This window comes from Trichoderma reesei (genome assembly GCF_000167675.1).
Source record: "Trichoderma reesei QM6a unplaced genomic scaffold TRIREscaffold_1, whole genome shotgun sequence".
Lineage (NCBI taxonomy): Eukaryota > Fungi > Ascomycota > Sordariomycetes > Hypocreales > Hypocreaceae > Trichoderma > Trichoderma reesei.
In genome coordinates, this window is record NW_006711148.1 from 972,680 (window position 1) to 998,710 (window position 26,031).

General features: G+C 55.6%; 10 protein-coding genes across 10 annotated transcripts; 4 read left to right on the forward strand and 6 right to left on the reverse strand.

Annotated features, from left to right (window-relative positions):
• Positions 1–1,926: 1,926 nt before the first annotated feature.
• TRIREDRAFT_54198 (uncharacterized protein) lies at positions 1,927–2,700 on the forward strand (the record flags this gene model as incomplete). The annotated part of the gene is made up of 1 exon (XM_006961146.1): positions 1,927–2,700. A coding segment is annotated over one exon (774 nt), but the record flags the coding sequence as incomplete, so codon positions are not given.
• A 1,356-nt stretch (positions 2,701–4,056) lies between these two features.
• On the reverse strand, positions 4,057–5,415 carry TRIREDRAFT_54134 (uncharacterized protein; the record flags this gene model as incomplete). Its single annotated transcript, XM_006961561.1, has 9 exons — positions 4,057–4,130; positions 4,195–4,265; positions 4,315–4,423; positions 4,476–4,603; positions 4,655–4,764; positions 4,819–4,848; positions 4,974–5,113; positions 5,188–5,241; positions 5,304–5,415. Coding segments are annotated over 9 exons (828 nt in total), but the record flags the coding sequence as incomplete, so codon positions are not given.
• Positions 5,416–7,143: 1,728 nt separating this feature from the next.
• TRIREDRAFT_54583 (uncharacterized protein) lies at positions 7,144–8,066 on the forward strand (the record flags this gene model as incomplete). Its single annotated transcript, XM_006961147.1, has 2 exons — positions 7,144–7,350; positions 7,452–8,066. 2 exons carry the CDS (start codon positions 7,144–7,146, stop codon positions 8,064–8,066), a joined length of 822 nt encoding a protein of 273 aa, XP_006961209.1.
• Positions 8,067–8,231: 165 nt separating this feature from the next.
• On the reverse strand, positions 8,232–9,603 carry chi18-12 (glycoside hydrolase family 18; the record flags this gene model as incomplete). Its single annotated transcript, XM_006961007.1, has 4 exons — positions 8,232–9,106; positions 9,169–9,301; positions 9,386–9,442; positions 9,504–9,603. 4 exons carry the CDS (start codon positions 9,601–9,603, stop codon positions 8,422–8,424), a joined length of 975 nt encoding a protein of 324 aa, XP_006961069.1. The 3' UTR covers positions 8,232–8,421.
• Positions 9,604–9,785: 182 nt separating this feature from the next.
• TRIREDRAFT_102637 (uncharacterized protein) lies at positions 9,786–10,847 on the reverse strand (the record flags this gene model as incomplete). The annotated part of the gene is made up of 2 exons (XM_006961562.1): positions 9,786–10,154; positions 10,656–10,847. 2 exons carry the CDS (start codon positions 10,845–10,847, stop codon positions 9,786–9,788), a joined length of 561 nt encoding a protein of 186 aa, XP_006961624.1.
• A 1,437-nt stretch (positions 10,848–12,284) lies between these two features.
• Positions 12,285–13,574, reverse strand: TRIREDRAFT_119658 (uncharacterized protein; the record flags this gene model as incomplete). The annotated part of the gene is made up of 4 exons (XM_006961563.1): positions 13,320–13,574; positions 13,208–13,260; positions 12,885–13,126; positions 12,285–12,820 (listed from the first exon to the last, which is right to left on the reverse strand). The coding sequence occupies exons 1-4, from the start codon at positions 13,470–13,472 to the stop codon at positions 12,285–12,287; spliced, it is 984 nt and encodes a 327-aa protein (XP_006961625.1). The 5' UTR covers positions 13,473–13,574.
• Positions 13,575–14,427: 853 nt separating this feature from the next.
• TRIREDRAFT_40053 (uncharacterized protein) lies at positions 14,428–15,612 on the forward strand (the record flags this gene model as incomplete). Its single annotated transcript, XM_006960977.1, has 2 exons — positions 14,428–14,771; positions 14,838–15,612. Coding segments are annotated over 2 exons (1,119 nt in total), but the record flags the coding sequence as incomplete, so codon positions are not given.
• Positions 15,613–16,170: 558 nt separating this feature from the next.
• On the reverse strand, positions 16,171–17,060 carry TRIREDRAFT_102640 (uncharacterized protein; the record flags this gene model as incomplete). Its single annotated transcript, XM_006961564.1, has 2 exons — positions 16,171–16,845; positions 16,929–17,060. The coding sequence occupies 2 exons, from the start codon at positions 17,058–17,060 to the stop codon at positions 16,171–16,173; spliced, it is 807 nt and encodes a 268-aa protein (XP_006961626.1).
• Positions 17,061–17,614: 554 nt separating this feature from the next.
• Positions 17,615–18,885, forward strand: TRIREDRAFT_102641 (uncharacterized protein; the record flags this gene model as incomplete). The annotated part of the gene is made up of 2 exons (XM_006961148.1): positions 17,615–17,765; positions 17,846–18,885. The coding sequence occupies 2 exons, from the start codon at positions 17,615–17,617 to the stop codon at positions 18,883–18,885; spliced, it is 1,191 nt and encodes a 396-aa protein (XP_006961210.1).
• A 262-nt stretch (positions 18,886–19,147) lies between these two features.
• On the reverse strand, positions 19,148–24,849 carry TRIREDRAFT_43877 (guanine nucleotide exchange factor for ADP ribosylation factors; the record flags this gene model as incomplete). The annotated part of the gene is made up of 2 exons (XM_006961008.1): positions 19,148–23,500; positions 23,593–24,849. The coding sequence occupies 2 exons, from the start codon at positions 24,847–24,849 to the stop codon at positions 19,217–19,219; spliced, it is 5,541 nt and encodes a 1,846-aa protein (XP_006961070.1). The 3' UTR covers positions 19,148–19,216.
• Positions 24,850–26,031: the final 1,182 nt, after the last annotated feature.

Genomic DNA, 26,031 nt, shown 5'->3' on the forward strand with positions numbered 1-26,031 from the left:
TTAACGGCCCAGCTTGGGAGCGTGTTGGATAGGCCGCGGTCGGGGCATTTCTTGCTTCGTGATCCCTGCATCCTTGCTCTTTTTTTTCCTTTTCCTTTTCCTTTTCTTTTTTTTTTTTGACTTTGGGTTTCCTGCTCGCCCAGTTTCTGTCGTGGACGGACGACCGGCATGTGCGGAGCTTTACAGTGTTTTACTTTTGACTTTTGGTTGCGGTGCGAGGCGATTGTGCTACGCGAAGGGAGACAGGTCCATGTCCAGATAATGCCGTGAACGGATCAGTTGGCATGCAGTGCCGTACTATTGCTGCTGCTGTGCGCCCCTTCAACCACTCGTCCATTCGATATCAATGGAACAAACGGCAGCACTACCTTCCCGGTTACATATATGGGATTCTGCCTGCCAAGCAGGACTTTCCTGCTGAGAGCCAGGAGGTACTTGTACATGTCACTCACTGTGTGGACCGTGGCAGACTCCATCGAGGCCAGCTCTGACAAGTATCTGCGAGTGACTTGACAAAACAAGGCACGCTTTGTACCTGATAATATTGCCAGGCTGTGGACAACGACCCGAAGCTTCAATGTTCTTTGTGCTCGTTTGTGAGCTGCTCTGTTTGCGTTGGGAGCTCTAGAAAGCCACTTACCTTGGGTGCCAGCCATTGGCTGTCCGCCCTCGTACCTTATCTCGTCGAGCACAGCAGCTTTCCTCCGCGCCTCTGTGTGCCTATCACGGTGCCAAGCTGCAGCCAGCTTCGGTGCTTCCAAGCTGCAGGAACCCTCTCCGCCCTCTCGCAGCAAATCATGCAGCCCTGAATCGCGCCTGTTTGTCCTCTGCAGGTACCGCCAGCCTTCCATCAATTGCCACAGCACTACTAGAAGCCCCCCCAAGGCCCCTCGCCTTACAGGGGTCCCGCTGCCTGCCCCCGTTGCACTTGTACCGCTACCTGCGCCGGGGCCAGCGCCTGTACCTTGCAGCAGGCCCTGCACCTGGCGGCTTCCACTTGCCGGGTACTTGAGGCCCCTCGCCCCTCTGCTCCCCAGTTCATCTCTTCCCTTCTCCTTCTCCTCACCCTCTGCAGCATTTCTTTTTCTCCCCTTCGTCTTTCCTTTATCTTCTCCAGTCGCCAGTTCGACTTCGACTTCTTCTGAACTCAGCCAGGCTGTTCCACTCCTTACTCCTGTGTCTTTGATAGACCCTTCACTCCTTTACCGGCCGCGCCGAACTCCAACCCAACTGCCTCGCATCAGAACAACACAACAGTCAACTCGACTTGTCTTCACAGTCTTTATCTCAACTGCCAGAGCATCAACAAGTAAATCACACAAACCGTCAACACCAGACAAAATGTACAAGGCCGTCGCCCTCACCTCCATCGCCGCCCTCGCGGGCCAGACCATGGGTCTCAACGTCCACCGTCACGACCACCACCAGGTGGCCAAGCGAGCCATCGAGACCGACTGGACCACTGTCTGGGAGACCGTCTATGTCACCGTTGACCCGGGCGCGTCGACTGCCGCTCCCGCTCCCGCTGCTGCTCCTACCGGCTTCGGTGCCAAGGACATCCCCAGCCCCAAGGCCTCTGCTCCCGCCGCTGGCAACAACGCTGGACCTGTCCCAACCGTCACCTCGACGTCCACCGTTGTCATTGCCTCGTCCACTGCGGCTGCTTCGCCCTCTGTGGCTGCTTCGTCCGCTGCGGCCGCTCCCGCCAAGGACACCACCACCTTGATCACCGCTGTCCGCCCCAGCACCGTCGCGGCTCTCGACATCAAGCTGCCTGCTGCTTCTTCCTCGGTCCAGCAGTCCTCCTCTGAGCAGGCCGCTTCCTCCACCCCGGCCGCCCCGGCCACCACGGAGACTCCCACTCCCACTCCCACTCCTACGCCTTCTTCCAGCTCTCAGGCTCCTCCTCCCAGCACCACGTCCAAGGCTCCCGCTCCCAGCAAGGCTGCCTCTCCCCCGGCTAGCAGCGGTGGCAGCCCCTTCCCCAGCAAGCGTGGTATCGCTTACAACGATGGTCTCCTGGCCAACACCTTTGGTGCTTCTTGCGACAAGTGCGGCTGGGCCTACAACTGGGGCTTCTATCCTTCCGGCATCGACACCAGCAAGTACAGCTACGTTCCCACTCTCTGGGGCCCTAGCCCTGACCACTCTACTGGCTTCGACGCCCAGGCTGAGGCTGCTATTGCCGCCGGCTCCAAGGCTCTCTTCAGCTTCAACGAGCCCGATATTGCCAGCCAGTCTAACCTGTCTCCCGCCGATGCTGCCTCTTCTCACGCCCAGTTCATGAGCAAGTACGTTGGCAAGGTTCTGATTGGTGCTCCCTCCGTCTCCAACTCGGGCGCCCAGGGCCAGGGTCTCTCTTGGCTCCAGAGCTTCGTTGATGCCTGCAACGGCATTGACGGCTGCTCGTTCGACTTCTGCAACATCCACTGGTACTCTCCCGCCTCAGCCATTGACACTCTCTTCACCCAGCTCGAGAGTGCTCACCAGGTCTGCGGCGGCAAGCCCGTCATCCTGACCGAGTTTGCCACCACTGGCAGCTCTGACGCCGAGACTGCCGATTTCCTGCAGCAGGCTCTTCCCAAGCTGGATGCTCTCGACTACCTCATGGGCTACTCCTACTTCATGGTTGGCACTGGCAGCCTGATGTCTTCCACCAACGCCCTGAGCTCCTTTGGCAACACCTACGCCACCGAGTAAAGCGGCGGCATCGAGAGCATCTTTCGTTTCTTGTACAGTACCAGCTAGGGATATCTCGATACATCTTTAGCCATTTTCTCGGACACAGGATTTTTCTTTTTATCCCGGCGGAGGAAGCTATCTGGTGTAGGTCAGAGCAGACAAAAACAACAGGGCATAGGGGGGAAATAGGCGCAATCTCAATTTCACTTGTACATATTTTCTTACCAACTGGTTCTTGGATGCCTCCATCCACAGTATCGGTACACTGATTTCTTTCTCTCTCTCTCTCTCTCTCTCTCTCTCTTTTCCATTGCTTTTTTTGCCAAATATTGTTTTGTAAACGGAAGTGAGCTCCAGTCATGCTGCCATGGTCGCCTTTGGTGGTCATCTCGGCCTTGCGTCCCATATTTCACTTCAATGTTGCATGAGACAAAGGACAGAGAGATGTTCACGGAAACGAAAACACGAAAATGCAGCATGTACCTATGTATCAGAAATCGGTCGCGGACAAGACCTAGCATACCTAGATCTACGAGCTACGAATGGGAACAAAAGTCCTGCGATTGTACTCTTGTTTTGCTTCTGCCCATTGTAATCTGTCGGTGAATTCTGTAACCTTCATTCAATCGCCTGTCGCTTCGGTACTAGTTGAGGTATTGATTCTCACATGTTTGCCTTACCTATAGTAGTTCATATGCTGTGACTTCACTCGTTGCATAAGTGACGGCTTCGTCGTTCGTCATGGCATTTCACGTGATTGACCGTCACCTCTAAGGCTGCACGTGATCATATCATAACGGAGAATCCGCCTGGAAGTACAGGTATCAACATCATAATGAAAATAGGTAGGTACCTAGGAGTACAGGTATCAACAAAAGAATTCCATCAAGGCAATAGGGCAACCTAAGCAGCCGCTTGCGTCTCTCCAGTACCGACTGGTTGACAGTAACAGGCATCGGCCTTGTGGCCAAACTCGTCTCGAAAGTGAAAACCCCCCGGCGGAATCCTGGCCTGCGGCGAATACAGCCCATCTTCCGCCGCCAGACTGGGCCTGCGCGACCTTAGACAGCCGCACCCACACCCTCGCAAAGACTCTCTCGGTTGACCGATGAAGCTGTATGAACGAGGTCGCGTCTCGCTCTTGATTGTTGTCGTCACCAAGACGGCATTGGATGGTTTATCGGCCACCTTGTTGGCGCTGGCATCAGAGGGGCCACCGTCATGAGGATCAACATCGTCGGTTCCCGGTGATCGACGCCTGGTTGGCACGAGCGAGGTGTCGGCGAGAGTGGATAGCGGCGTCTCGTGGAGCTCGCTTGGAGTGGATATGCGGTTGATCCCAGGGCCGAAATCTCGTGATCGTCGAGCTTCCCCAGAGGAGTTGCTGCTCATGGTCCCGGCGTTGTCCCTGGACGTGACCCATTGGATCACGATCGCCGAAAAGAGGACTATCGTGATTGAGCAAAGAGTCAGCCGAGGCCATCGTACGGAGAAGACGTGGAAGTAACAAACTGTCACAGTTGCAGCACATCAAGCATACCCATCCCGGCTCACCATTAAGGGCCATCAGGACGGATAAATTACTGCAAACAATGGTCAGCCAGCGACGTCGCGGGGGAAATCGAGTCATACACAATGCTGCTCACGAGCGTGCAGACTGCTCCGCAGAATGTTCGGAATGCGGCCATGCGAAGACGGATATTGGCTCGCGTCCGTGGCATGTTGTTGAAAGAGTAGAGCTCTATCATGTTTCAGCTTTGGCCATCCCGTAGGCGGACCCTATCGTGGCTCACTCTTCAAAGGTATGAGAAACATAATCGTCAGGTAAACGTTGATCACGGTATCAAAGGATATGAGAGGGACCATCGCCGCAGTTTTCATCCCGATGATGCATTCCCCGTTTTCCATGTCCGTGATTCGGCTGCTTCGATGTCAATGAAGCTCTTTCGCGCCGAATATATGGAGAGCTTACAAAACGAAATTTACTATAACGACTGCGACGTAGATGGTGAGCATGCCCAGCGAATTGACCAGGTATAATCTGGATCTCAAGCGTGGCATTGTTGCACCGCGAATGATGTACTGGCTTGCAACGTCAGTGTACAAGTTATCTGTTGGCTTGATATGGAGACTCACAGCCTTTTCAGCGAGAAACAGGTAGATGAACTGGACGTGTTAACAGGGATGATATCCGACCCATGGCATGGGGAAAATATTTGCTCACAATCTATCAATAGTATCAGATCGGCAATGAAACATTTGAGCGTTTGAACCACAGCTGGTCATGTTACCTTTGTCGTGACATAGCACACGAGGCAGAGAATGATTGCCGCTTCACATATACCGTAGCTCGAATTGACCCCGAGCGAGTGCTGGAGGACAGCAGTAGCAACGACGAAGACGTATGAGTCCGCATATATTGCGAATACCACTTGGTGGGGTGTCAATACATCTCTGCCGAACATATAGAGAATTGCTTGTGGGTTGTTGGGGAGCAGAACTTACACCAAACGACCGGCGGCAATCTCCTCCAAGCTTTAATGACGAGAACTCTTTGAGCTGGACAGTGCATGGCGTTTAGCTTCCATCATCACGGTGGACATGGCAGCTAGCAGCCTCACTTAGAAACAGTGTCAGGACAGTTGTCGCTGCAAGAGAGATGGCAACGCTGATGACTTGTCCGGGAAGCGGAACTCCAGCCCCTTGATGTTGTGACGTCGTCTTGGGGGTCATTTCGGCGTACATGCGTGGACGCCGATAGAAGTTGATGACAATTGTATGAAACTCGAAGGGCAAAGGGGCTGCTGCAGTACCAGGGTCCTCTGGGTTCCGTATCCAAAACGGTTGTAGTATCCAAGAAAGGCGAGAGCCGCGAGAAAGACGGGCTAGGAAAGAGTCATGCTGTAAAGAGCAGAAGAAACAGTAGATTTGAACTGAGACGAGGATGAGCAGCGGCGCTCTGTGGTTGATAGGAAGCAGTTGCAGATACTAGGGTTGCTGAAGTTGGTGGAGGTAGAGGACGAAGAGTTCATGGTCTGGGATAAAGGCAGAAGTTTGGTTGCCTGAGGAGAAGAGAAGAGGAACTGGTGCGTAGAGTCCTCTGAAGACAAAGGCAAGTGCGAGTTCCGGGGCCTTATTTCCATTTCCATGAGGAAGAGCTCAATGTCTGAGAGTCTGGAGGCACATGTGACTCTCTCCTTCCCAAAGAACAGAAAAGAACAGAAGGTGGGCTCATAGGTAGTGAATTGCTGGGAAGGTCCAGCTGGTGATCTACTATTACATTGGTTGGTAACACAGGCAACACGGTACCTATACCTAGTACCTCAGGTAACTTACCTTACCTTGGTAAATCGCGTCGACTGCGATATGCTTCGTCTCAATGGAGGGTAGCCCTGCAATTCCCTTATACCAACCAGTGCACTTGCTCAAATTTCTTCCACAAGGTAGTCCCTGATATATTTTGCCCCTTAAGAGTACACTATGCAAATCCAGGCTAGATTCACGATGTATGACGGTATCACAGGAAGGCTGAAAAGCCAGCTTCTGGTTTGCTCTCGGGTGAATAGGTGCAACACGCTCTATACGGCGGCGAGAGATATGCCTGCTGGTCCCGACCTTGTGGGGTTTACTCTAGATCTCAGCTTGCACAGACTCTCGTGAATACAGTACTCTGACCAGCAGGATACATGTATCGATGCAGCGTCGTCTGGAGCAAATAGTGCGGTCCTACGTCGCCGGACCTCTAGTACAAGGACATGTCCGAGACAACGACTCGGCGCGGATAAAGAAGAACACACTCAGCCGCCATTCAGCCTTTGGCCAGTCATGACCAAACTCTTCCATAAGGCCCGAAAAATCATGTCTACTACTACCTAGGCATTATAGCTCTCCGTAGGTATCAGCTCTTGATCTCACAAAGAGTCGATACTTAGATAAGCATGGCTGTGACGGTGGCAAAACTCTCCCCTGACGATCCTCGTCACCAGCAACCCCAATCTGGAGTCTCCAAACCGCCCAGAAAAAGACCTAAATATAGCACATCCAACATGTGCAGCGCCTCCAGCCACGCAATTCGAGGTTCCACTTTCTTTCTCGCATGCCGCGTCAACGCTTTGGAATTCAATCGTCATGCCCTTTGAATCTACAAGACACGAGATCCTCTATTTCCTCCCTCTGTTCTTTCAGCCGAATTGCTTTTTCTGGGCGTCTCTCTCTTCAGCTTCCTTGCTTCCATCGTGGTTAATACTCACGTGCGATTCTCTCGACATACTAAGGTACCTGTTTACTTGAGTAGGTACCTCCCAGTGGTGGGGTGAAACCAGCTGCATCTCGTACATCCCACCTGACTTCCATACCTCAGATCTCTAATCGAACAACCACCTACAAGATACCCTAGCAGTGACACTACCTACTTTGTTTTCCACCTCTTCCCCCCAACATCACCAGAAGCCTCGTCTGAAAATGGCACCGTGGCCGCCTCTTGAAAGCGCTTCCAGCATCCACGCCTCCTCCGAACTTCAGCCCCATCACCATGCCCTCGTCTCTCGAAATCTCCAGCATCCAACGCACACCCAGGCCGTCACACTGGGTGTCATTGGCGGCTACGTCGTGGCCATTGCCATCCTCTGGAATGTGCCGTACCTGCGCATGATTCTCTGGCCATTCAAGGTAAGCACGACAAACCTCATCTGAACAACCATTTTCCTCTCCTCAAAAGGGAACAGTAAGATATATGACCTGTTATGACACACTGCTAAATCTCTCTCCAGATGCTCGTCATTGCCTTCCACGAGTTCGGCCACGCCATCACCGCCATCCTCACCGGCGGCCGCGTCAAGTCCATCTCGCTCGACCCCAACGAAGGCGGCGTCACCCACCTCTCCGGCGGCATCAGCGCCATCACCCTCCCCGCGGGCTACCTCGGCTCCTCCCTCATCGGCGCCCTGCTGACCATGTGCGGCTTCGACATCGTCGCCAGCAAGGTCGCCAGCATCGTGCTCGGCGTCTGCTTCCTGCTGACCCTCTGGTGGGGGAAGCGCGACTGGCTGACGGTCCTGACGGTGCTGCTGGCCGTCGGCCTGCTGGTGGGCTGCTGGTTCATTGTGCATGCCGAAGCGCTGCGCTTCGTCGTGCTCTTTATTGGCGTCATGAGTTCGCTGTACAGCGTGTGGGACATTTGCGATGACTTGATTCTCAGGAAGGTGAACGAGTCGGATGCGAGCGTGTTTGCCAAGAGATATGGCGGCTCGTCGCAATGCTGGGGCGTGATCTGGTCGATTATCTCGGTGCTCATCATGGCGGTGGGCATTGTCGCTGGCTTGGCGGCCTTTTCGCAGTCGTTTCAACAGCAGGAGGAGGATTCCAAGCACTTTATTCCCACCTAGATGCCCATCTTTTTTTTTTTCCCCTTGTTATGCAATGAGTCGGTATATCGGAGATGAGGGTGGTGGCAGACGCATATTGCGCTCAAGACTTGCAATGATTTTATGATACCCAGTGTTAGGAAATGACGAAGACTGATCCATTGACGAATAGCCAGCTTTGACAGTATGAGACAATGTATAATCAATTCAATCTAAAAAGAAAACGGAGCTATATATAGTAAAAAAGAAGGGAAATAATGCTACTATATAGTAGACATCGGAAAACAGGACATGTATACATCTATTCAAAACCTACCTACCATCACGTACCAGCCACCTGTTCCAGTTCGAGTATCGCCAAACACTTTGCCGTTATTTATTTCAGAGCGTCGACAACCTGGTCCTCAAAGCCGCTGTTCTGGTACAGCTGGGACATGTCCCACATCATGGCGCCAGCAAAAGTGTCAAACTTCTTCGAATACTCAAAGACGGACTTGAGCTGCGCGTCGGAGACGTATCCATGGCCGGCATTCGGACCAGCAGGGATTCCAACGAGGAGCTTGACATTGGGGTTGGGGCTCGTCTTGGCCCAGTCCTCCCACGTCTGGTAGTTGTAGTTGTTCTGCTGCTCGGAGCCAGGCGTGTACGCGCTCACGCCGCACGGGTTGTTGTAGAACTGGATCTGGATCCAGTCCATCGGCACGGCGTTGATGAGCGGGCCCACGGCGGCGTCCGGGAAGAAGCACTGCGGCGCGGCGGCCAGGTAGAACTTCTTGTTGCTGTCGGTGGCGGCGGCGTCGCTGAGAGTCCGGAGCTGCGCGCCAAAGGCGACGAGGTTGTTGGTCGTGGACTCAAAGTCAAAGTCGAAGCCGTCGACGACGGCGTCGCCAAAGGGGCGCGGCGCGGAGCTGTCGGACTGGACGGGGCCGAACATGGCCCAGACCTGGGCGGCGGCGTCCTGGGCGGCCTCGGGGGAGGCCCAGCCGCCTTGCGAGTAGGTGTCGCCGCCGAGGGAGAGGAGGATGGTTTTGCCGTTGGCCTGGCAGGTCTTGATGTCGGCTCTGCGGTACGGTCAGGTTGGGGATGCGTAACGGCAAGTGTCCGGGAGAAAGAAGGGACTCACTCAATCTCGGGGCAGCTCAGGAGCCAGGGGTTGTCGGAAAAGGGGGTGCATCGGTCACCGGCGTTGGCAAAGTTGGTCATGGGGGGGTTGATGCCGTTCAAGAAGGCGATTTCAATGACGTTGATATTGTCATCTTGACAAGCTGTTAGCTGTCTCTCTCATCTTTGAAATATTGTTCTCTTTGAGGTTTTGATGATGGGACAAAGACGTGTCGTACCATTGCAGTAGAACGAGAGGCGCTGCTGGGTGCTTTGCGAGTTGGCCGAGTTTTGCCCTTTACACGCAAGTTAGACGAATGTTATTCTCACACTTCCATGCCCAATAGATGCACTTACCCCAGTACACGGCAATGTTTTGTTTCGAGTCTGGGTTCCAGCCAGCCAGTGCCGAGGGAACCAGAGCGAGGAGGCCCGCGAGAGCAGTCAAGGAAGGCATTGTGACCAGTGTTTATATCAAAAGTAGCGGTTATATTGTGATGCTTGTCGTTTTTCTTTGGCGATGAGGAACAGAATGCCATCTCGAGAGGTTGGACAAAGTCCTTTTATATCTCCTTTCCCCCCTCTCTCGTTCGGACATGCTAGAACACACAACGTGAGGAAGACGCTTTCCATGCTGTCTTACACTGATGCTACATCAACCTTGTGAGCATACGTGGCATCGAGAAACGCATCTTGCAATCCCCTCATCGGACGAAAGAGACGATGCGAGACGGGGGGGCTCATGAAGGGGCCCGTGATAGGGGCATTGCTACCTTGGGCGGCTTCGTGAGCAGGTAGCAAAGAGGGAAACACCAAATCGGTATCTCGCCTTGAAATCGCCCAAGTCATATCGGCAAAGCCAAGATCATGCTGTTGGTGACTGTGCATATCGAGTCTGCCAGGTGACATGAGATAACTTGGCAGGACGTAAGAGGTTGGTGGCATCTGGAGGTGCATGCCGAGACTAGGCTGGGTCGATGGTCCGAAACATTCAGGGGTTTCCTGACTCTGCATACATCAGATGCAGGTGCTCAGCTGCAGTAGCACAAACATTTAAGAGAGACGATGTGATGTAATGTGTCTTTGCTTCGAGTATGACCAAAACGGTGCCAGCGACTTGCCGTCTGTTGTATGAAGTGGCGATGCACGGCCCGGTCCTTGTTTTGCGTGATGGCTTCAGCTGATATCAACCCCCGTGCACATGAAGCGGAAGAGGCAAAAAAAAAAACAAGAGACCCGCGCTCGACAGATGTGTTCACGCGTGAGCGCCTGCAGACACGATGACGATGAAAACAGATTTTTCATGAAAAGCACTTCGCGGGGAGATCCTGGATGACACCTGATTGGAGGAGTTGATGCATCGTGACTTGCGTCTTCCCTCGTGGAGGAGGTGCTTGTAAGGTGTAAGGCCTGCCCAGGACCCAGGGGCGTGAACGCTCCTCCTTCTATCTTTGGCAGCTCTCCAGATCCCGATCCTGGCTTGCAATCCCACATGATGGATTCTCTTACGGCATATGGCGTAGATGGCAAGGCAATATGGGCAGCTTGTCTCAGAGCTTGGACAGCAGCGGGATGTTTGACATCAGCTGCTGAGCCTGAGACCATCAGGAGCCGGTCTAGAGATGTACTATGGAGAATATCGGCTACAAACTTCAGAATCATAAGATAATCAAAGTCGCGAGTAGAGTTACACATACACATTGCCACAGTGTATTTGAGCGGTAACATGCAATCAAGTATAAGAGGCCCTTACTCTACCCAGGCGGTGGTTGATATCGGAACATGACGAAGATGTAAACTAAACTCTCCCTACGTAACAAAGGAAGAGAAGGTCGGTAATTCCGATACCAGAAAAGCACATAAAAAGAGTCTCGCCTTGCCTTGAGGGCATCTTGATTGAGCTTCTCGCCTCGGCTGAAAAGCATACAGATAGGCGAAAAGGCTGTGTAGATGGCTTCCGTCAACTACCACCCATTAGGCTGCGTGATCCCTGCAAGAATGCTGGCCGCAGCAATGCCCTGCCCCCTCTCTTGCTCTCCATCTCTCATACGTACAAGGAGGTTAAACTCGAGCTTGATTTTGACGTAAGTAGTATGGCAAGGTAACGCCTTGCAGGGCGTGTCGGCTGCCATCGGCACTCGGCTGGATGAAGCTCACATGCTTGCAAGTCAACAACAACGTGATCCTCTCAGATGTTGCTGATATAATCGACGTGTTCTGAGACACCATATCCAGCATGAGATATATAGCTCGCTCTCTAAAGCCATCCCAGCTCCAACAAACACCACTCCCAACGATCCAGATCCACGGCCATATCACATCTCCAAACAAGCACACGTCTTTATCCCCTCCCCCTTAGGCCCGTCACTGCAGGGCGTTCCTTGCATCTACCATACTGTTCCATCCCTCTAGCCTCTTGGCAGGCCATACAAGACCGGCCGCTCTCCTCTCTTGGGAAGTTCGAGCCTCGAAGGTCCAGACTAGGCCCGTGGCTGCCACAGCTGGGTAACGTTATACTGGATGTCAATGCCGGGCTACACAGAAATCTTTGAATCATTCAGGTAGACGAGCAGAAATGGTGTATCTTCATTCTCATTGGCAGGTCTCTAAAGTGTATATTCACATACACTTACCATGCGTGTAAGAAACCACATTTCATATCTCCATCGTGGCCACTTGCCTAAATCATCCATTATCGTGACAAAGAGGTAGCAGCGTTGTGTGTTGCTGCCGGTGTCCCCTTGATAGTGCTCCTATTGGTGTCTTCCTTGAAAGATCACGTCCGAACGGTAGGTGTGACTTGTATTCGCTCTTCCAAGATAGCCCATAGTCTGTTCATCTTCGATAGAGATCAGGCATCCAGTGGCCGTCGGTACCAGATTGGTAGCCCAATCATGCGGACCGCCAACTCCCTATGGTGACCAGTCGTGCCTTTATTCCAGCGCTTGGAGTCGGTAATGGTAAAAGGCACCCAACGACATGCTCAGTCTTCAGCCGCAAGTTCGAGAGCGACAAGTAGACGCCCCTCACGCTTGGACATGCCCCGTCTCGTAGAGTAACAGGCCCTCAACGGTAGTGGTCCGATTCCCCTGTCTTTCGCGCTCATCGCCAGTCCATCGCCCCAACGATAATGTGTCACTACCATCGCCCGCGACGTCCACGGCCTCCAAATCCACCTCTTCCGCCGCCACCTCCGGCCATGCCCTGATCATAGCCGAAGCCTCCTTGGTTCCCACCAAAGCCACCGCCAAAGTTCTGCCCCTGGCCCCCTTGCGCGCCTGCGCCTCCGCCGGCGCCTTGCATCCCGGAGAACATGGCCGCCATCTGACCCGGGTCCATCTGACTCGGGTCCATGCCCGAAGCCATCATCTGCTGCATCATGGCCTGCATCTCGGGAGGAATACCGTCCATTCCCGGCATGCCGCCGGCAGCTCCGCCGGCGCCAGCTCCAGCACCCGCTGCGCCTTGCATGCCCATGCCGCCCATCATCATCATGTTGAACTCCTCCATCATCTTCTTGTTGTTGGCGGCAAACGCATCGGCGCCGAATTCGCCACGGATGGACTCTTGCTTGGCGGCGTATAGCGCCCATGTGAACTCGTCGAAGCCGTAGTTGAAGTAGTCGCTTATGTCTGTGCCAGGCTTGCGCCACGGTTTGTCATTGTCTGGTAGATCTTGATGGAACAATTTTGTTAGTTGACTAGATTTGCCCAAGGAGCCAATGAATAATGTCATTACCTTCGTCAATGTTGACCTGTGTTATGGGCTTGCCGGCGGGAGGGTAGACTGGGTTGGCATTGATGTCGATGGTGGATTTTGAGGCCGCAGCCGATGTCTGGTCCGCGCTGGGGGCGGCAATGTTGAGGGCGCTTGTCGGCTTGGACTCGTCGTCCCTCTTGACCGGTGCCGACGGCTTGGCCGAGACGTCGTTGGAGGCTGACCGCTGGGGAATATTCCTGATGTCGCTGTATTTCGTCTGTCTGTCGTCGCGTACCTAGTAGTCAGCTTCAAGTACCAAAAGGCGCGCTCGGCATTGCCTCAGTGTGTTCCAGTCGACGTACGGTGGCGGCGCTGCCTTTGTGCCGTCCTTTCGTTCTGTGATGATGTCTATATCCTGCAAGCCCGCGAATTAGCGCGTGGACTGTGGCTTGCGTCAAAGAGCTTGTATCGTACTGAGTCGTCCTCATCGTCATCTTCATCCATGGCGCCGCTCTCGTCTTCCTCCTCGCCCTCTTCTAGCTCTTCCGTCTTGTGCTTCTTTTCCTCTTCTGGCTCGATCTTGGGCTCCTCCGGCTGGTAGAGATCGTCATCCTCGTCCATGTCCATTGCGGTGACGAGTTGCTTTTGCTCGTCAAGAGATGTTTCAGGTACAAGAGGGATACAACCGAGGTCAATTGAATCAAGGTCAGAGTAACGGGCGCGTCGAATGTTGCAAAGTTGAAGCTCTGGGGAAGCTCATCTGCAGGCTCGAAGTTCAACCACTGCTAGTAGCAACAATGGCTAAGCTAGGCTAGCCTTACGGAATCCCGATCCTCTCACCTTATCTTGCTGCAGCATTTCGCAGCCGCCGGGGTTTATCCGCATCCCTTCACCTTTCCAGACCCGCTCGAATCCCCCAAGCTCTGGCATATCCAGACAAGCTGAACGAGCTCCACACGAATTTGGGCCCTTGACTCGCTCCCGGAAAAAGTGCTGTTTTTTTCTCGGTTTTTTTCCCTCTGGTTTCTCAGCGGCGGTTCGCATGTCTCTGGCGCGGTCTGCCAGCGGCCCAGCGGGTCTCAGCATCAACACTTCGGCTGCAAATACCCTGTAAGCTCTTGCTAAATCTTCCAACAGCCCGCGCTCTTGAACTCTTGAACTTTTGATATCACCAACCTCTGCCTTGCACTACCGCCTCTCAGCTCTTCAACGCCTCTCATTCTATTCAATCAGCTGCGATCGTTACAGCTGTCCTCTCATTCGGCTCCCTTCTCTCATTGTCGCTGACTAAACGCGCCACAGAGGCACGACCTCGCAGCCAGCGGCGACTCGACCACTCTTTGGCTCTGGCAACGCGTCGGCAAGTCCATCAACGACGAGCAGCATGGCGACCGGTGGCCTCTTTGGCGCCAAGCCAGCAGGCACAGGGCTCTTTGGCTCTCCCGCCACGCCGACACCGCAGACAAGCACCGGCGGAGGTCTCTTTGGCGCTGCCACGAACACAAGCTCAACCACAGGCACAACGGGCGGCGGCTTGTTTGGGTCAACGACGCCCGCTCAGCCGGCCTCTGGAACGACCACGGGAGGGCTGTTTGGGGCCAAGCCTGCAGCGACGACGACGACGACGCCGGCGGCAAGTGGAGGAGGTTTGTTTGGCAGCACTACGGGCACCCAGCAGACGACAACAGGCGGGGGACTGTTTGGAAACACAGCTACAGCTCAGCCCAGCACGGGAACGACTGGCGGTGGCTTATTTGGAAGTGCAGCGACGACACAGCAGCAGCAACCAGCTAGCGGAGGGCTGTTTGGCAACACGGCGAGCACCCAACAGACTGGGGGCGGTCTCTTTGGCTCGACTCCTGCGTCAACTACCACTGGGGGTGGACTGCTGGGTCAAACACAGACAAAGCCTGCTGGCGGACTCTTGTACGCAATGCCTAACGGATCTATCCTAGAGGCTATTCCAATACCGAGTTGCTAACTTGACTGTAGCGGAGGAACCACAACTCAGACGGCCCCGGCCACAACTCAGACTGCGGCTGTCCAAGTCAACTACGACAACCTGCGGCCGCGGTCGCGCTTCGACGACCTCGCGCAGCCGATCCAGAACGAGATTGCCCTCATCGACAAGGGCATCCAGCGCGTCATCAAGATGAGGGATGAGATTGGGGAATTCATGCCTCAGCACGAAAAGGACATTGACCAGCTTGGGCGCGACGTCCAGTTCGTCGAGTCCAAGTTCAAGACGGTCCAGGACGCCCTCAACCGCGACATCCTGACCGTCAAGGCCCTGCAGGACATGACCAAGAAGGACGTGGCCGACGCGCAGCTCTCCTTCAAGGCGGCCGACAACCTCAAGCTGCCGACGCACTACCACCAGACGGGCCTCTTCGCCGGCCCGCCTCCCCCCGGCGGCGGCGGCGACGCCAACTCGTCCGACGCCTCGTCGGCGCATGCCAGCGCCCAGGACCTCATCACGTACTTCAACCGCATCTGCGACGACGTCGAAAAGTACAAGAAGCGCCTGGACGAGTACCGGTCGCAGATTGAGCGCGACATGCCGGGCGTGGAGAACGGGCTGTACGAGCAGATCCGCAGCCTGCGCGACAGCAGCAGCAGCGCTCCCGTGCAGGACCAGCTCGGCCAGGTGCTCGCCGCGCTGCGGGAGATGGGCAGCGCCATTGTCGCGCAGGCGGCGCAGATTGCGGACACGAGGGAGAGGCTGTCGCGGCTGCAGTCGGGCTTCTTGGATACTGGGCTGTACTCTGGCGTTGTTTCATGAGGCGGCCATGTCCAGCAGGGGATCTTTGCTGTTTTTTTCTTCTTCAGTTTGGGCAATGAGATTTCTTTCGTCTCTTCAATGTAACAGGAATACGTGTCTCCATGTGTGTGGTAGCTTTTGGGGATCGTTCACCAGGCGGCGCTTGCTGTACAAGGGCTCGTTTAAGGCTGAGCATGGCATATGACAGGATGTCTGATCTACCACTCAGTCGTCGTGGCTAGGAAGTGGATGGGCATGCAGGATGGCAGCAGAAGAATACTGAGACAATGACATGGCATGTAGGGGGCGTTTGGCCCTCTGATAATGTGAATTACGGCGGCCCAGGGGAACCTCCTGTTTTGCGCGTGCGTCTCATTACAAGTTGTGACTCATTCTGGCGGCACGAAGCCAAGTGAAGGGTATAAGCGTGTATATATGTACAAATGCGAGTGAATACGTAGGTAGATGAAGAAAAATGCTCGAGTGACAGCTTTTACCCCGAGCAATCGTTCCCACTGACAGCCAAACAACCAAGTAGAAAGAGTCGAACAGCGTCCTCTGCCGTCAATATGTGCCTTCGCCATCGTCCCCGTCCCCATAGTCATCCCCGCCCTCGTCGCCATTGTCAAAGTACGTCTCGGCATCGTAATCGCCCGCATCCTCGTCATCGTACACCTCATCCTCCTCCTCCTCCTCCAAGCCCTCGTCATCGTCCAGATCGGCCGCGTCATCGCCCTCCTCGTCGCGCAGCGCATCCAGCCTCTCGAGGATATTCTTGCCGTCGACGGGCAGAAGCTCGTCGTCGCCCTCGAGGGCGGGCATGCCAAAGGCCTCCTCGGCGTTGGGCAGCGCGCTGACCTTGCTCAGCTCGAGGCGGCGCCTCTTGCGCGCGCCGGTCGCGTCCGCGGCGTCAATGGTGTCGAGCAGCTCGGCGGGGAACATTTCCCTGCAGATGGGGCGGGCGGACCACTCGGGCAGGGCGCGCTCGGGGCGGGCGAAGCGCTGGGAGTAGGTGGGCATGGCGACAAAGGGGTCGACCGAGGCCTTGCTGCGGACGTCGTAGAGGGCGTTCATCTGCTCGCGGCCGTAGATCTTGCGCGGCGCGGTGGGATCGATGAGCGAGGTGCGCTTGGAGGTGTAGAGGGGCGACGAGTGGATTTGGTGCCGGAGGAGGAGGAAGCACTGGACGCCGTTGTATTCCGTCGTGGTGAGAGGGCGAGGCGTGGGCACTTCTCGGGGCTGGACCAGAGATGTTCAGTCAGCTGTGTCTTTTCAAATTGATCATGAAGCAAGTTCTTTCTTTGAAGTGTTGTCCAACTCACAGGGAACAGCTCAGAGGGCCGGGCGTCGGGCTCGTCCGTGTCGTCCCATGGCAGCGCTGGCCGGCCTCCTCTGCCTCCGCCTCGTCCTCCTCGACCTCCTCCTCGACCACCTCCACCACCTCTTGCTGCCATTTCAGCTTCAGCTGGAACGTCCGCCGCTACCGCTTTCGATTCTCAATCGAGCCCCGTGTCCAAGAAGATGGTTTCAGCTGTAAGAGTGAGACGGAGCGCTGGATTGCTTTGTAGCAGTATTATATTCCTCGATTGAATGCGACGAGGCCAGCTTAGTAGAAAGGCAAAGTATTTGCAGGATGAGAGAAATGGCTGGGAATCTGACAAAAGGCTTGAACTTGACGAATGCGCGCGACATGGGCAGAAAAAGTTATGGTGGGGAGCGGAATTTCCTCCGCTACTATGACGCTGCCCCGCCCTTTTGCCTGGAAGCTCTCTTGCCGTCAGCGCATCTGCCTGCCAAACGGGTTCGACGACAGCTTACCTACCCTGTAAAGCATATAAATCTGTCCCCGTCCACGATCTCTCGAGTTTGACACACACACATACATACACACATACACACACCAGCTTCTCCATACATATATATCCGCGCATCACAAAGCGATCTCTATAGCAGTCTCTTCACAATAGATCAAAAAGACCGTCTTTGGTCAGGGTCACCCCCCGTCAACATGTCTGATCGAATCATCCCCAACGGCTCCTCAGACAGCCATCCCATCTCCGGCCTCGACGACTTCCAGACTCACCTCCAGCACCTCCAAGATGATCCCTCTCAGCCCTTCAACCTCAAGCTCCTCGACGACATCGAGCTCCAGCTAACAGGTACCATCCCCCCTTACACTCTCCCACTCACCTCCTTAGCAAACTCCCACAGAAGTACTAACACGCAAGTCCCCCCCAAGAATCAAACATCCCTCCCCTCCTCCCAACCGTCCTCCCCCCTCTCACCCAGATCCTCAAAACCACCTCCCAAGATCCCTCCCCCTTGCTCTCCCTCACAATCAAGCTCCTCTCCCCCCTGACATTCACCCGCACCCTCACCATCGCCGACCCGCCCTCCCTTCTCGCGGCCCTCTCCTCCCCTCTCCCAGGCGCCAACCTCCTCGCCCTCGCCATCATCCACAAGGCCGCCAAGACGCCCACCGAGGTCGCCCTCCTCAGCACCCTCCCGGACGTCGTCGACGCCCTCGTCACCCGCTGGCTCGACAGCCCAGACGTCGGCGTCGGCGAGCGCGCGGCCAAAGTCCTCGGCGACCTCCTGGAGACGGACTGCGAAATCATCCGCGAACCACCACCACCACCACCACCCCCGGCAGCAGGCAACCCTAACGGGAGCACTCATGGCTTCCAAGTCTTTCCCCCCGCCACTGCCGCAGCCAACAGACGGCGCATGCTGCCCGGCCACGGACGCCTCTGGCGCTTGATCCTCCTCGAGCGGCCCATGCTCCAACGCATCACCACCCTATGCTCCCCTGAGACGACGACGACAACAACAACAACAACAAGTAGTCCACCTACCAGGCCAAGACACCAAACGTCGCTCTCGCAAGGCCGCCTCCTCCGCCTCCTCACGCGCCTCGCAACGCTCAACATCCGCGCCATAAGCCAGACCTCCTTCCCAGAGCTATTCCCCCTGTCCGACGCCGCCGCGCAAGCCCTAGGCCGAGGACTCCTGCAGTGGGCTGCGCTGAGCATGGTGTCCAGGACGGAGGACGTCCTCATGCACTTGAACTTGATTGACTTTTTCGAGACGTTTGTGAGCGTGATGCGCGTGGCTGGGCTGGATGCCGAGGAGAAGAGCATCGTGAGGACGTTGGTCAGGGTCGCGGCTGCGGAGGACGGGCAGTTGCGGGATGCGTTGAGGGGCCTGCCGAATAGGACTGTAGAGGAGGAGGCCGAGCCTCTGCGAGCGTATATCAGCGATATCCTGGGTGGAAATTGATCAACATCTCTGCCTGTTCCAAGGCAGTGTGTGTCTACGAATACCCGAGGAGGAGCGATATATAAGCCACTGGTACAACTAGCATGTAATAAACAGCTGGCACAAGATGGGACACTTTGTAGAACGCATGTGGGAGTGATAAAACACATCATAGCATTAGAACGTTCTTTTAGGCCCTACATAACAAAGCAGGCATACCTTTTTCCTCGACATACACACGCAAATGGTGCCTGTTGCTAAGGATCAATGAAACGCAAACATTCTAAAACCCGCCTCAACGCCAAATAGATTCATCCTTCCGCGTCATACAGCCGTCCACCTTTGAACCGCCTCACAGCATCTTGCGTGCCGCAGCCTCCGAGCTGCCAGCAGCAGCCTCCTCGGCGTTGGTGCTGGTCGTGCTATCCCGCCTCTTGTCCCCAGCCCTCGTCATGCCCTCGATCCCGAGCGACACCTCGCCCACCCTCCGCAGCACCCCGAGCAGCGCGCCGCGCAGGTCCGCCGTCAAGTCCTTTTGCAGCAGGTCAATGGCCATCGGGTAGAACGAGGGCAGGTGTGCCTTGAAGGCCTCTTCCGGGAACGTGGCGAATCCCTCCAGCACGTCGACGACGACCGGCCGCCACGCGATGATGTTCCTCTGCTGGCTCTCCTCCGCGAGCAGCGAGTAGCCCGTGATGATGTCTTCGCACAGCGGCACGAGGGCGGCTTCAATGTCGGGCCTGCTCTTGAGTCGCTCCGGCGCGTCGTCCACAAACATCCTGAAGAGGATCGACACGTACGTCGCCGCAGCACCGCTTTCTTGCTTCAACAGGTTGGGAGGCTGTTTCATGAAGCCCTCGCGCCAGAGCTTCATCCGAAGCTCCTTATCTTCGTTGAAACGGCGTGCGAACTGGAAGGACCGCTTAAGGAGAGCCATGAGTCGCAGGAGCTCGGTGGAGGGGATGTTGGCGTAGACGGTGTCGTTGCTGAAGAGCTCGTTGACCGTCTCAATCATCAGCAGCTGCAAGACGCAGCGAGAGATGATGCGGTTGAAGAAGCGCCGGCGGGCTGCAGTCACCACAACGGGCTGCTGTTGGAGAGTGGAGGATGGCTTGAACTCTTCCAGCTGCTGCCCATTAGTGTTTGCTGTCGGCGTCCGCGACTCGTCGTCGTCAAGCTTGTGCAATGTCGGGTGATGGATCGATTCGGTATCGGAAGCAGCGCTATGGTCATCACCGCCATTGATCTTGAGGGACTTTTCATCACCGGTAGGGACTTCGCCAGTAGTTGGGCTGAGGGGTGAAGTGAACTCGAGTCCGTTAGACGATGACAGTGACAAAGCAGTAGAGGCCTCCATGTTTGCTGCGGTAAAGAGCTGATACGCCGTTGTCCGATCAAAAAGCTCGCAGAATGCCCCGACAATCTTGGTCCAATGCACCTGGTTAAACTTGGTCACATTCTTCAGGATCAGCTGTTGCAGACAGTTGCTGCCGATCCGAGAGATTGTGTCGTTTTCTTGGCAGATGCACAGGGCCAGCAGCTCCAGAAACCTGTCCAGCATGTACTCGAGGGCATCGAAGTAATGCGTGAATAGCGTGATCATGTTGCGCAGGGCTTGGATCATCGTAGTCGATAGCCACACAGACAGCTCCTCATGGTTCAAAACATTGGTCATTTCTGGCCGCGAACGCAGAACCATGAAGATGGGGTACAGCTGCTGCCTCCAGAGGATATCCCAAAATGCTTGGGTGAAGCCGCCTCCGTACTTGAGCAGCGCGGCAAAAAAGTACTCTAGAGCGTTTGAACGAACCTCGAGGTCTTCACCCGTCATCAGTACGTCGTGAAAGGCAAAGAGTACCGGGAACCAGTAGCCCTCTTCCAACGACGTCTTTGTCTGCGCCTTCTTGTTGACGCCGGGAGTGGGTTCCACGTCCCCGTTCTCAGACTTGGAAGCGGTTGACAGCGGGCACTCTGGAGTCTTGAGCATGGTTGGGATGATGGACTTGAGCAGCTCTAGAGCGCCAAGACTCTTCTTCTGAAACTTGAGGTTCTTTGAGAATTCCGTCAAGCAGACAATGAGATCCGTAAACGCTCCCTGGGAGATGACGACGCCAAACTTCTCCTTGTAGACCTGGGTGACGTTTTCATACGCAAGGTTGACAATGCTCTCGTACGGCTCTCTGGCAGCAACCGTGAAGACGCCAAACATGGTCCTCCAGCCGGAGCGGATGTTGTCGCCCCGAGCTTGAATCATCTGGATGAGACAGCGAAGCACCATGTCCTTGACGGTGACATTGTGCGAGTTGGACAGGACGTGCTCAAACGGCTTGAGGAAATCCTTTTGAAACTTGAAACCCGCAAGCTCTTCGATTTCCATGAACCGCATGGACAGCTGACGCAGAGAGTCCAAAGCAAAGAAGACAATGTTCATGTTGCTGTGGCAGCCGACCTGGTTGAAGTGCTCGCCGAGAACAGCCCAGATATTGCTCCATTCGAACCTCACGCGGTTCATGTTGTAGTAGCTGATTTCGACAATCTTTTGCAGGCTGTACGTGCGAGGAGAGTCGTTGGAGCCAGAGACCTTGATCTCGTCCCAGCTGACCTCGGTCAGGGCCTTGGCAAAGTACACCATGGCTTCGCCTGAGAGGTTGGCCGTGTTGGAGAAGATTCGGTCGACACTGCGGACAAGCTCATCTGAGCGGCTCTCCAGAGCGATCTCGCTGGAAAAGCCTCGCGGGCCAGTGCCAGACCTCTGTCGCGTTGGTCGGGATTTCAGCTGCATGGACGGGCGAGACTCGGACGTCCCAGCACGCGAGGGGGGGATGAAGCGCGCTTGGGAAACGTCTGGGATGGCACTCTCGTCGACGCCACCAGAGATGAGCTGCAGCCGATCCAGTTGGCTAATGCACATGAGGATGTCTTTCCACGACTCCTGGAGGACATTGCCCTCGGTCTGCGCGATATCCAGAATGACCTTGAGCGCCTCAATGTTCTTGGCCTGCATCTCCTGCGGGTTGTTCAGGTTTGTGGCATTGCGGAGCGCGGAAATGAACGCCTCCCGAGGGGTTGACTGGTTGAAGAGGCAAGCAATCCGGGTCGCCAGCCGCATGCCCTCCAGGCACAGCTTATTCACCTCGAGATTGTGTGCCTTTTGCATCTGGCCCGAGAGCGCCGAGAAGATGGACATCCAGGTGATGTCGAACATGGCCTCTACGTGCTTAAAGGACGTTGCTTCGATGTACTTGGGTGCCATCTTGGAGGCGTTTCGGCGCTGGCTCTTGAACAGGTTCTTGAAAAGCTGTTCCGAACGCAACGCAATCTCCTCCGACTGCTGCATGTATGCCTCTCGCTGCAAGTCACGCCCGACATTGGAGAAAGCCTGTCCCAAGCCTGCGGCCAGGCCGCTCGGCTGGGTAGGGAGGTTGCCCTGGGCGGCTGCAACGTCGCGCTCGCTCTTGAGGACGATCTCGTTGTTGGCAATCTCCTCATAGATGGATATCTGGTAATCGTGAGGCAAGTCTGCGTTGTCGTTGATGCCCGCATTGTTGCGGATAAACTCCTCCTTGGTCATCCTCTTGGCGATCTTGCTGCTGTGCAAATCTGTGTTGAGTAGGATGACAGAGTACGCGAGCACATAGGCGGTGTCGGCGTTGGCAAAGGCATTGGGGTTGCCCAGCACATAGCGCTCAGCAAACTTGAGCATGAAACGATCGATTTTCTGCGCTTCTCCCGGCAGACGGAACGACTGCAAGAACTGGCGCAGAGCGTCGACGAATCGCTTTTTGGTGAAGTCCATGGAGTCGACGAAGGCATGCATCGTCTCAATGTTCTTCGGGTCTCCCTCACCGAGGTACTCGCCAATCTGTGCCTTGTCCAGCTTGTCCTCGTTCAACAAGAAGGTCGCAATATCCTTGGGGCTATCGCTCGGGATGAAGCCGTCGCGGATCAGTAGCTCAATGCCCTTCTTGGGCTTGAAGTTGAACTGCCTGATACCCTTCATCAGAGCCGTTTTCCTAGCCTTTTCCTTGCTCAGATAATCGGGGTCATCCTCCAAGACCGGGGTCGATGGCGGCAGAGGCGTATCAAAGCGTGATGCATTCTCGCTTGTCGGGTCGATGGACGGCCTTAGCTCATCGAAGGAGGCCCTGGTGTCGCCGTCCGGACGTGCGTTGTCACTGTCTGAGCGCACGGGGGCGGACCAGTTGACCAAGGACCGGAGAGTCTCGACAAGGGCCTCTAGTGACAGCCGCTTGATCGCATATTCCTTGGGATAATCGGTTTCATTCTCCTGATGTGGAGCGATATGCGCAACCGTGAGTGAAGGAGGCAAGATGCCCTTGAGCTGCCACTCGCTGGCGGGTGTCGTTTTCGCCCTGTACTCCTCATATGCCTGCTCGTGGATCGATGTGATGGTGACCGGCGCTGTCGCGAATTTGGAAAGGTCTTCAATGACTGTCTGAAAGATGTTCTCTACCGACTGGTCGCAGTCGTAGTTGAGATAGGTTTCCACCAAAGCTCGGGGGTCGGCGCAAAGGCGGTTCAGAATGGAAACAAAGTACAGCTTTTGTGTCAGGGGCGCGTTCTTTTGGGACAAGAGGGCCAGGTAAATTTCGTTGAGAATGACCTCGATTTCTTTCTAAGATGGAAAATGAGCTCTCTGAAGCAATTTGCGCATGGACGCAGTTCGACCATGACGAGTCAGGGGAAGTAAGAGGGGTCTTGGCCTACCTTGAATGAGGGGCGCATGTACTTGAGCATGAGCCAGAAGATCTCACAGCAGATGTCAAAGATTCGATCGACCGAGCTGGCTCCGTTGCGGGTGATGCTCAGGCAGAGATAGAACTTGATGGCGTTGAGGAAGGTGGTGGGCTCGTTGCTCTTGGAGCTCGTAATGGTACAGAGGGGCGACGTGAAGACGGCGATGTTGTTATTGAGGAGGGTGTGGATGAGATGTAGAGAGACCAGCTTGGAGCGCATCGGCTGGCCGCGCAAGTCGAAGAGCTGGTCGGGCGCCAGAACCTTTGTCGACAGGTTGCAGAAGGACCGGAAGACGAGGTAGGCGTCTCGGATGTAGACCTCGTCCTCGGCATCCAGCGCATCGCTGTCTTCTTGCGGGCCGGACTGGCCCGACACGGACACGTCACTCTCGTCCTTCTTGTCCGACTTGAGCCGTGTAACCATGGTCGGCCCATCGCCGAGGGTGGAATCGTCGAAGCTCTTGCGGTGCTCCAGGTCCTTGAGCGTGAGCTTGGCGGCATTGGCCGGCTCTTCCGGGGGAGCATCGGCGCTCTCGGGCGGCGCAGGCGAAGCCTCGTCGTTGTCGTCGCTGTGCTGGGTGCCATTGGCGATCTCGGACTGGTCAAAGGTGACATTGCTCGCGCCGTGGTTGAGGTTGTTGAGGCTCAGCCTGCTTTCCTTCATGTGAAGCCTGGTCTTGACCCGCTCAAAGACGGTGCCGACCATCTGTGTGAGAGTGCCCTGCGCAACCTGCTGATTGGCCGTGCTCCGCGAAAGCAGAAATACATTGTACACCTGGCGCACGGCCTTGAGCAGGCCCGCGCCGTGAACCACAATCTTGTCGTTTAGGACGGCTGCCAGAAGCGACTTGACAATCTGCAGCTGGATCTCGACGGCGGTGGTCTCGCCCTGGAAGCAGTCGCAAATGGTATCAATGGCTCGCTCGATCAGCGGGGGCGCCGGCGCGGCGCCTTCTTTGGGAGCGTCATCCTTGGTGGGCAGCGAGAAGTACGAGTAGGATATCAGCTTCCCAATGCAGTCGAGGGCTGTTGTCGTCAGCTGCGGGCTGTTGGTCTTGGTCGCGAGCTGCAGCGGCGCGAAGACAATCTCGGGATCGGGCAGCTGGTCCTGCTCTTTGATGGCGTCCAGGGCTGTCTTGGTCAAGTCGGCCAGCTGCTTGTTGCGCTGGGCATCTTTGGAGGTGGCAATGGCGTCCAGAGAGGACACGACGAACTTGAGGGAGCTCATGAGGCGGACCGGAGGGAGGACAAGGCAGGACGGGACAGACAATCGCCGGGGGGGGGGGAGAGACGCGGGAAGTTAGGGACCTTGGGCGTGGTCCATCGATTGCGTCGCCTGGCTGTGCGGTTCGGAGGCGAGGCGAACGAAGGCAAGGGTGAGGGCGAGGGTGAGGGCGGGGATCACGGCGGTAAGGCGGGACGGAGGCCCTCGCAGCAAAGTTGACAGACGCACAGCTGGTCCCGCGGCTGGGAGGCGAGGAGTTGAATGGCCGCGATGCTGGTGGTGATACGGGACAAGTGCCAGGTGGTTGATGCCTCAAGGGGACTGGCCAGCATTTCCAAAAGCAAGAGGGAGAGCCGGGCGGGACCCGTTGCGCCGCGTTAGCCTCTCCAGTCTAGCGGGCAGTTTCAGCGGTGCCAGTGCCTGAGGGCGAGCTGAGGTTGTACAAGTACCTTACTCTGGCCTGTGATACCTTACAGTAGGAACATGGGGATACGTACCACGGTTGGCAGCAGAGAAACGCGTCCTGCTGATGATCATCATGGTCGCCTGGCGCCGAGGTACAGAGTACTCAGGGCATGTCCGCACTCGGTGCTGTCAAAGGCGGGAGGTGCCGAGAAACGACCACTCGATCCCAGGTAGCCGGTACCTTTGATCTGTGGTTGTTATTGAGCGGCAAGCCACTCCAATTCAAGCCACAGGTGGGAGATTCAGGGTCCAAGGTGAGGCTGAAGACTTGAGAGAGTTGTAGCAACTTTCCAGCATCCAGAGACCTGTCAACTACTAGGTAGTACCTTTTTACCATTTCTGCTTGCCTTGTTGCAAATCAGGGGGCCAATTAGTCGCAAGTCATGGTTTCCGACATGTCCAGTCATCCCGCATAGGCCAAACATACGTATGCAGTAGGAGCATTGCGGATTGCCTTGCTGCAGTCTGACACAGTCTGAATCTGTATCTGCCCGCATCGACAGCCCAACCCCTCTAGATACGGTATGTTGATTACAGAAGAGACCGGAAACTGAGGATCTGCCCGTAGTGCATGTTGTTTCGAGGCTTTGTCTCTGTTGTCCAAGATTGCTTCATATCGGTAGCTTACTTATCCTTCTAGCATGGGGCAGGACGCAAAGTGTAGCAACTTTGCCGCTTTGATACACACTCAACTTGCAGTAGAGGTACAGGTGAGGATCG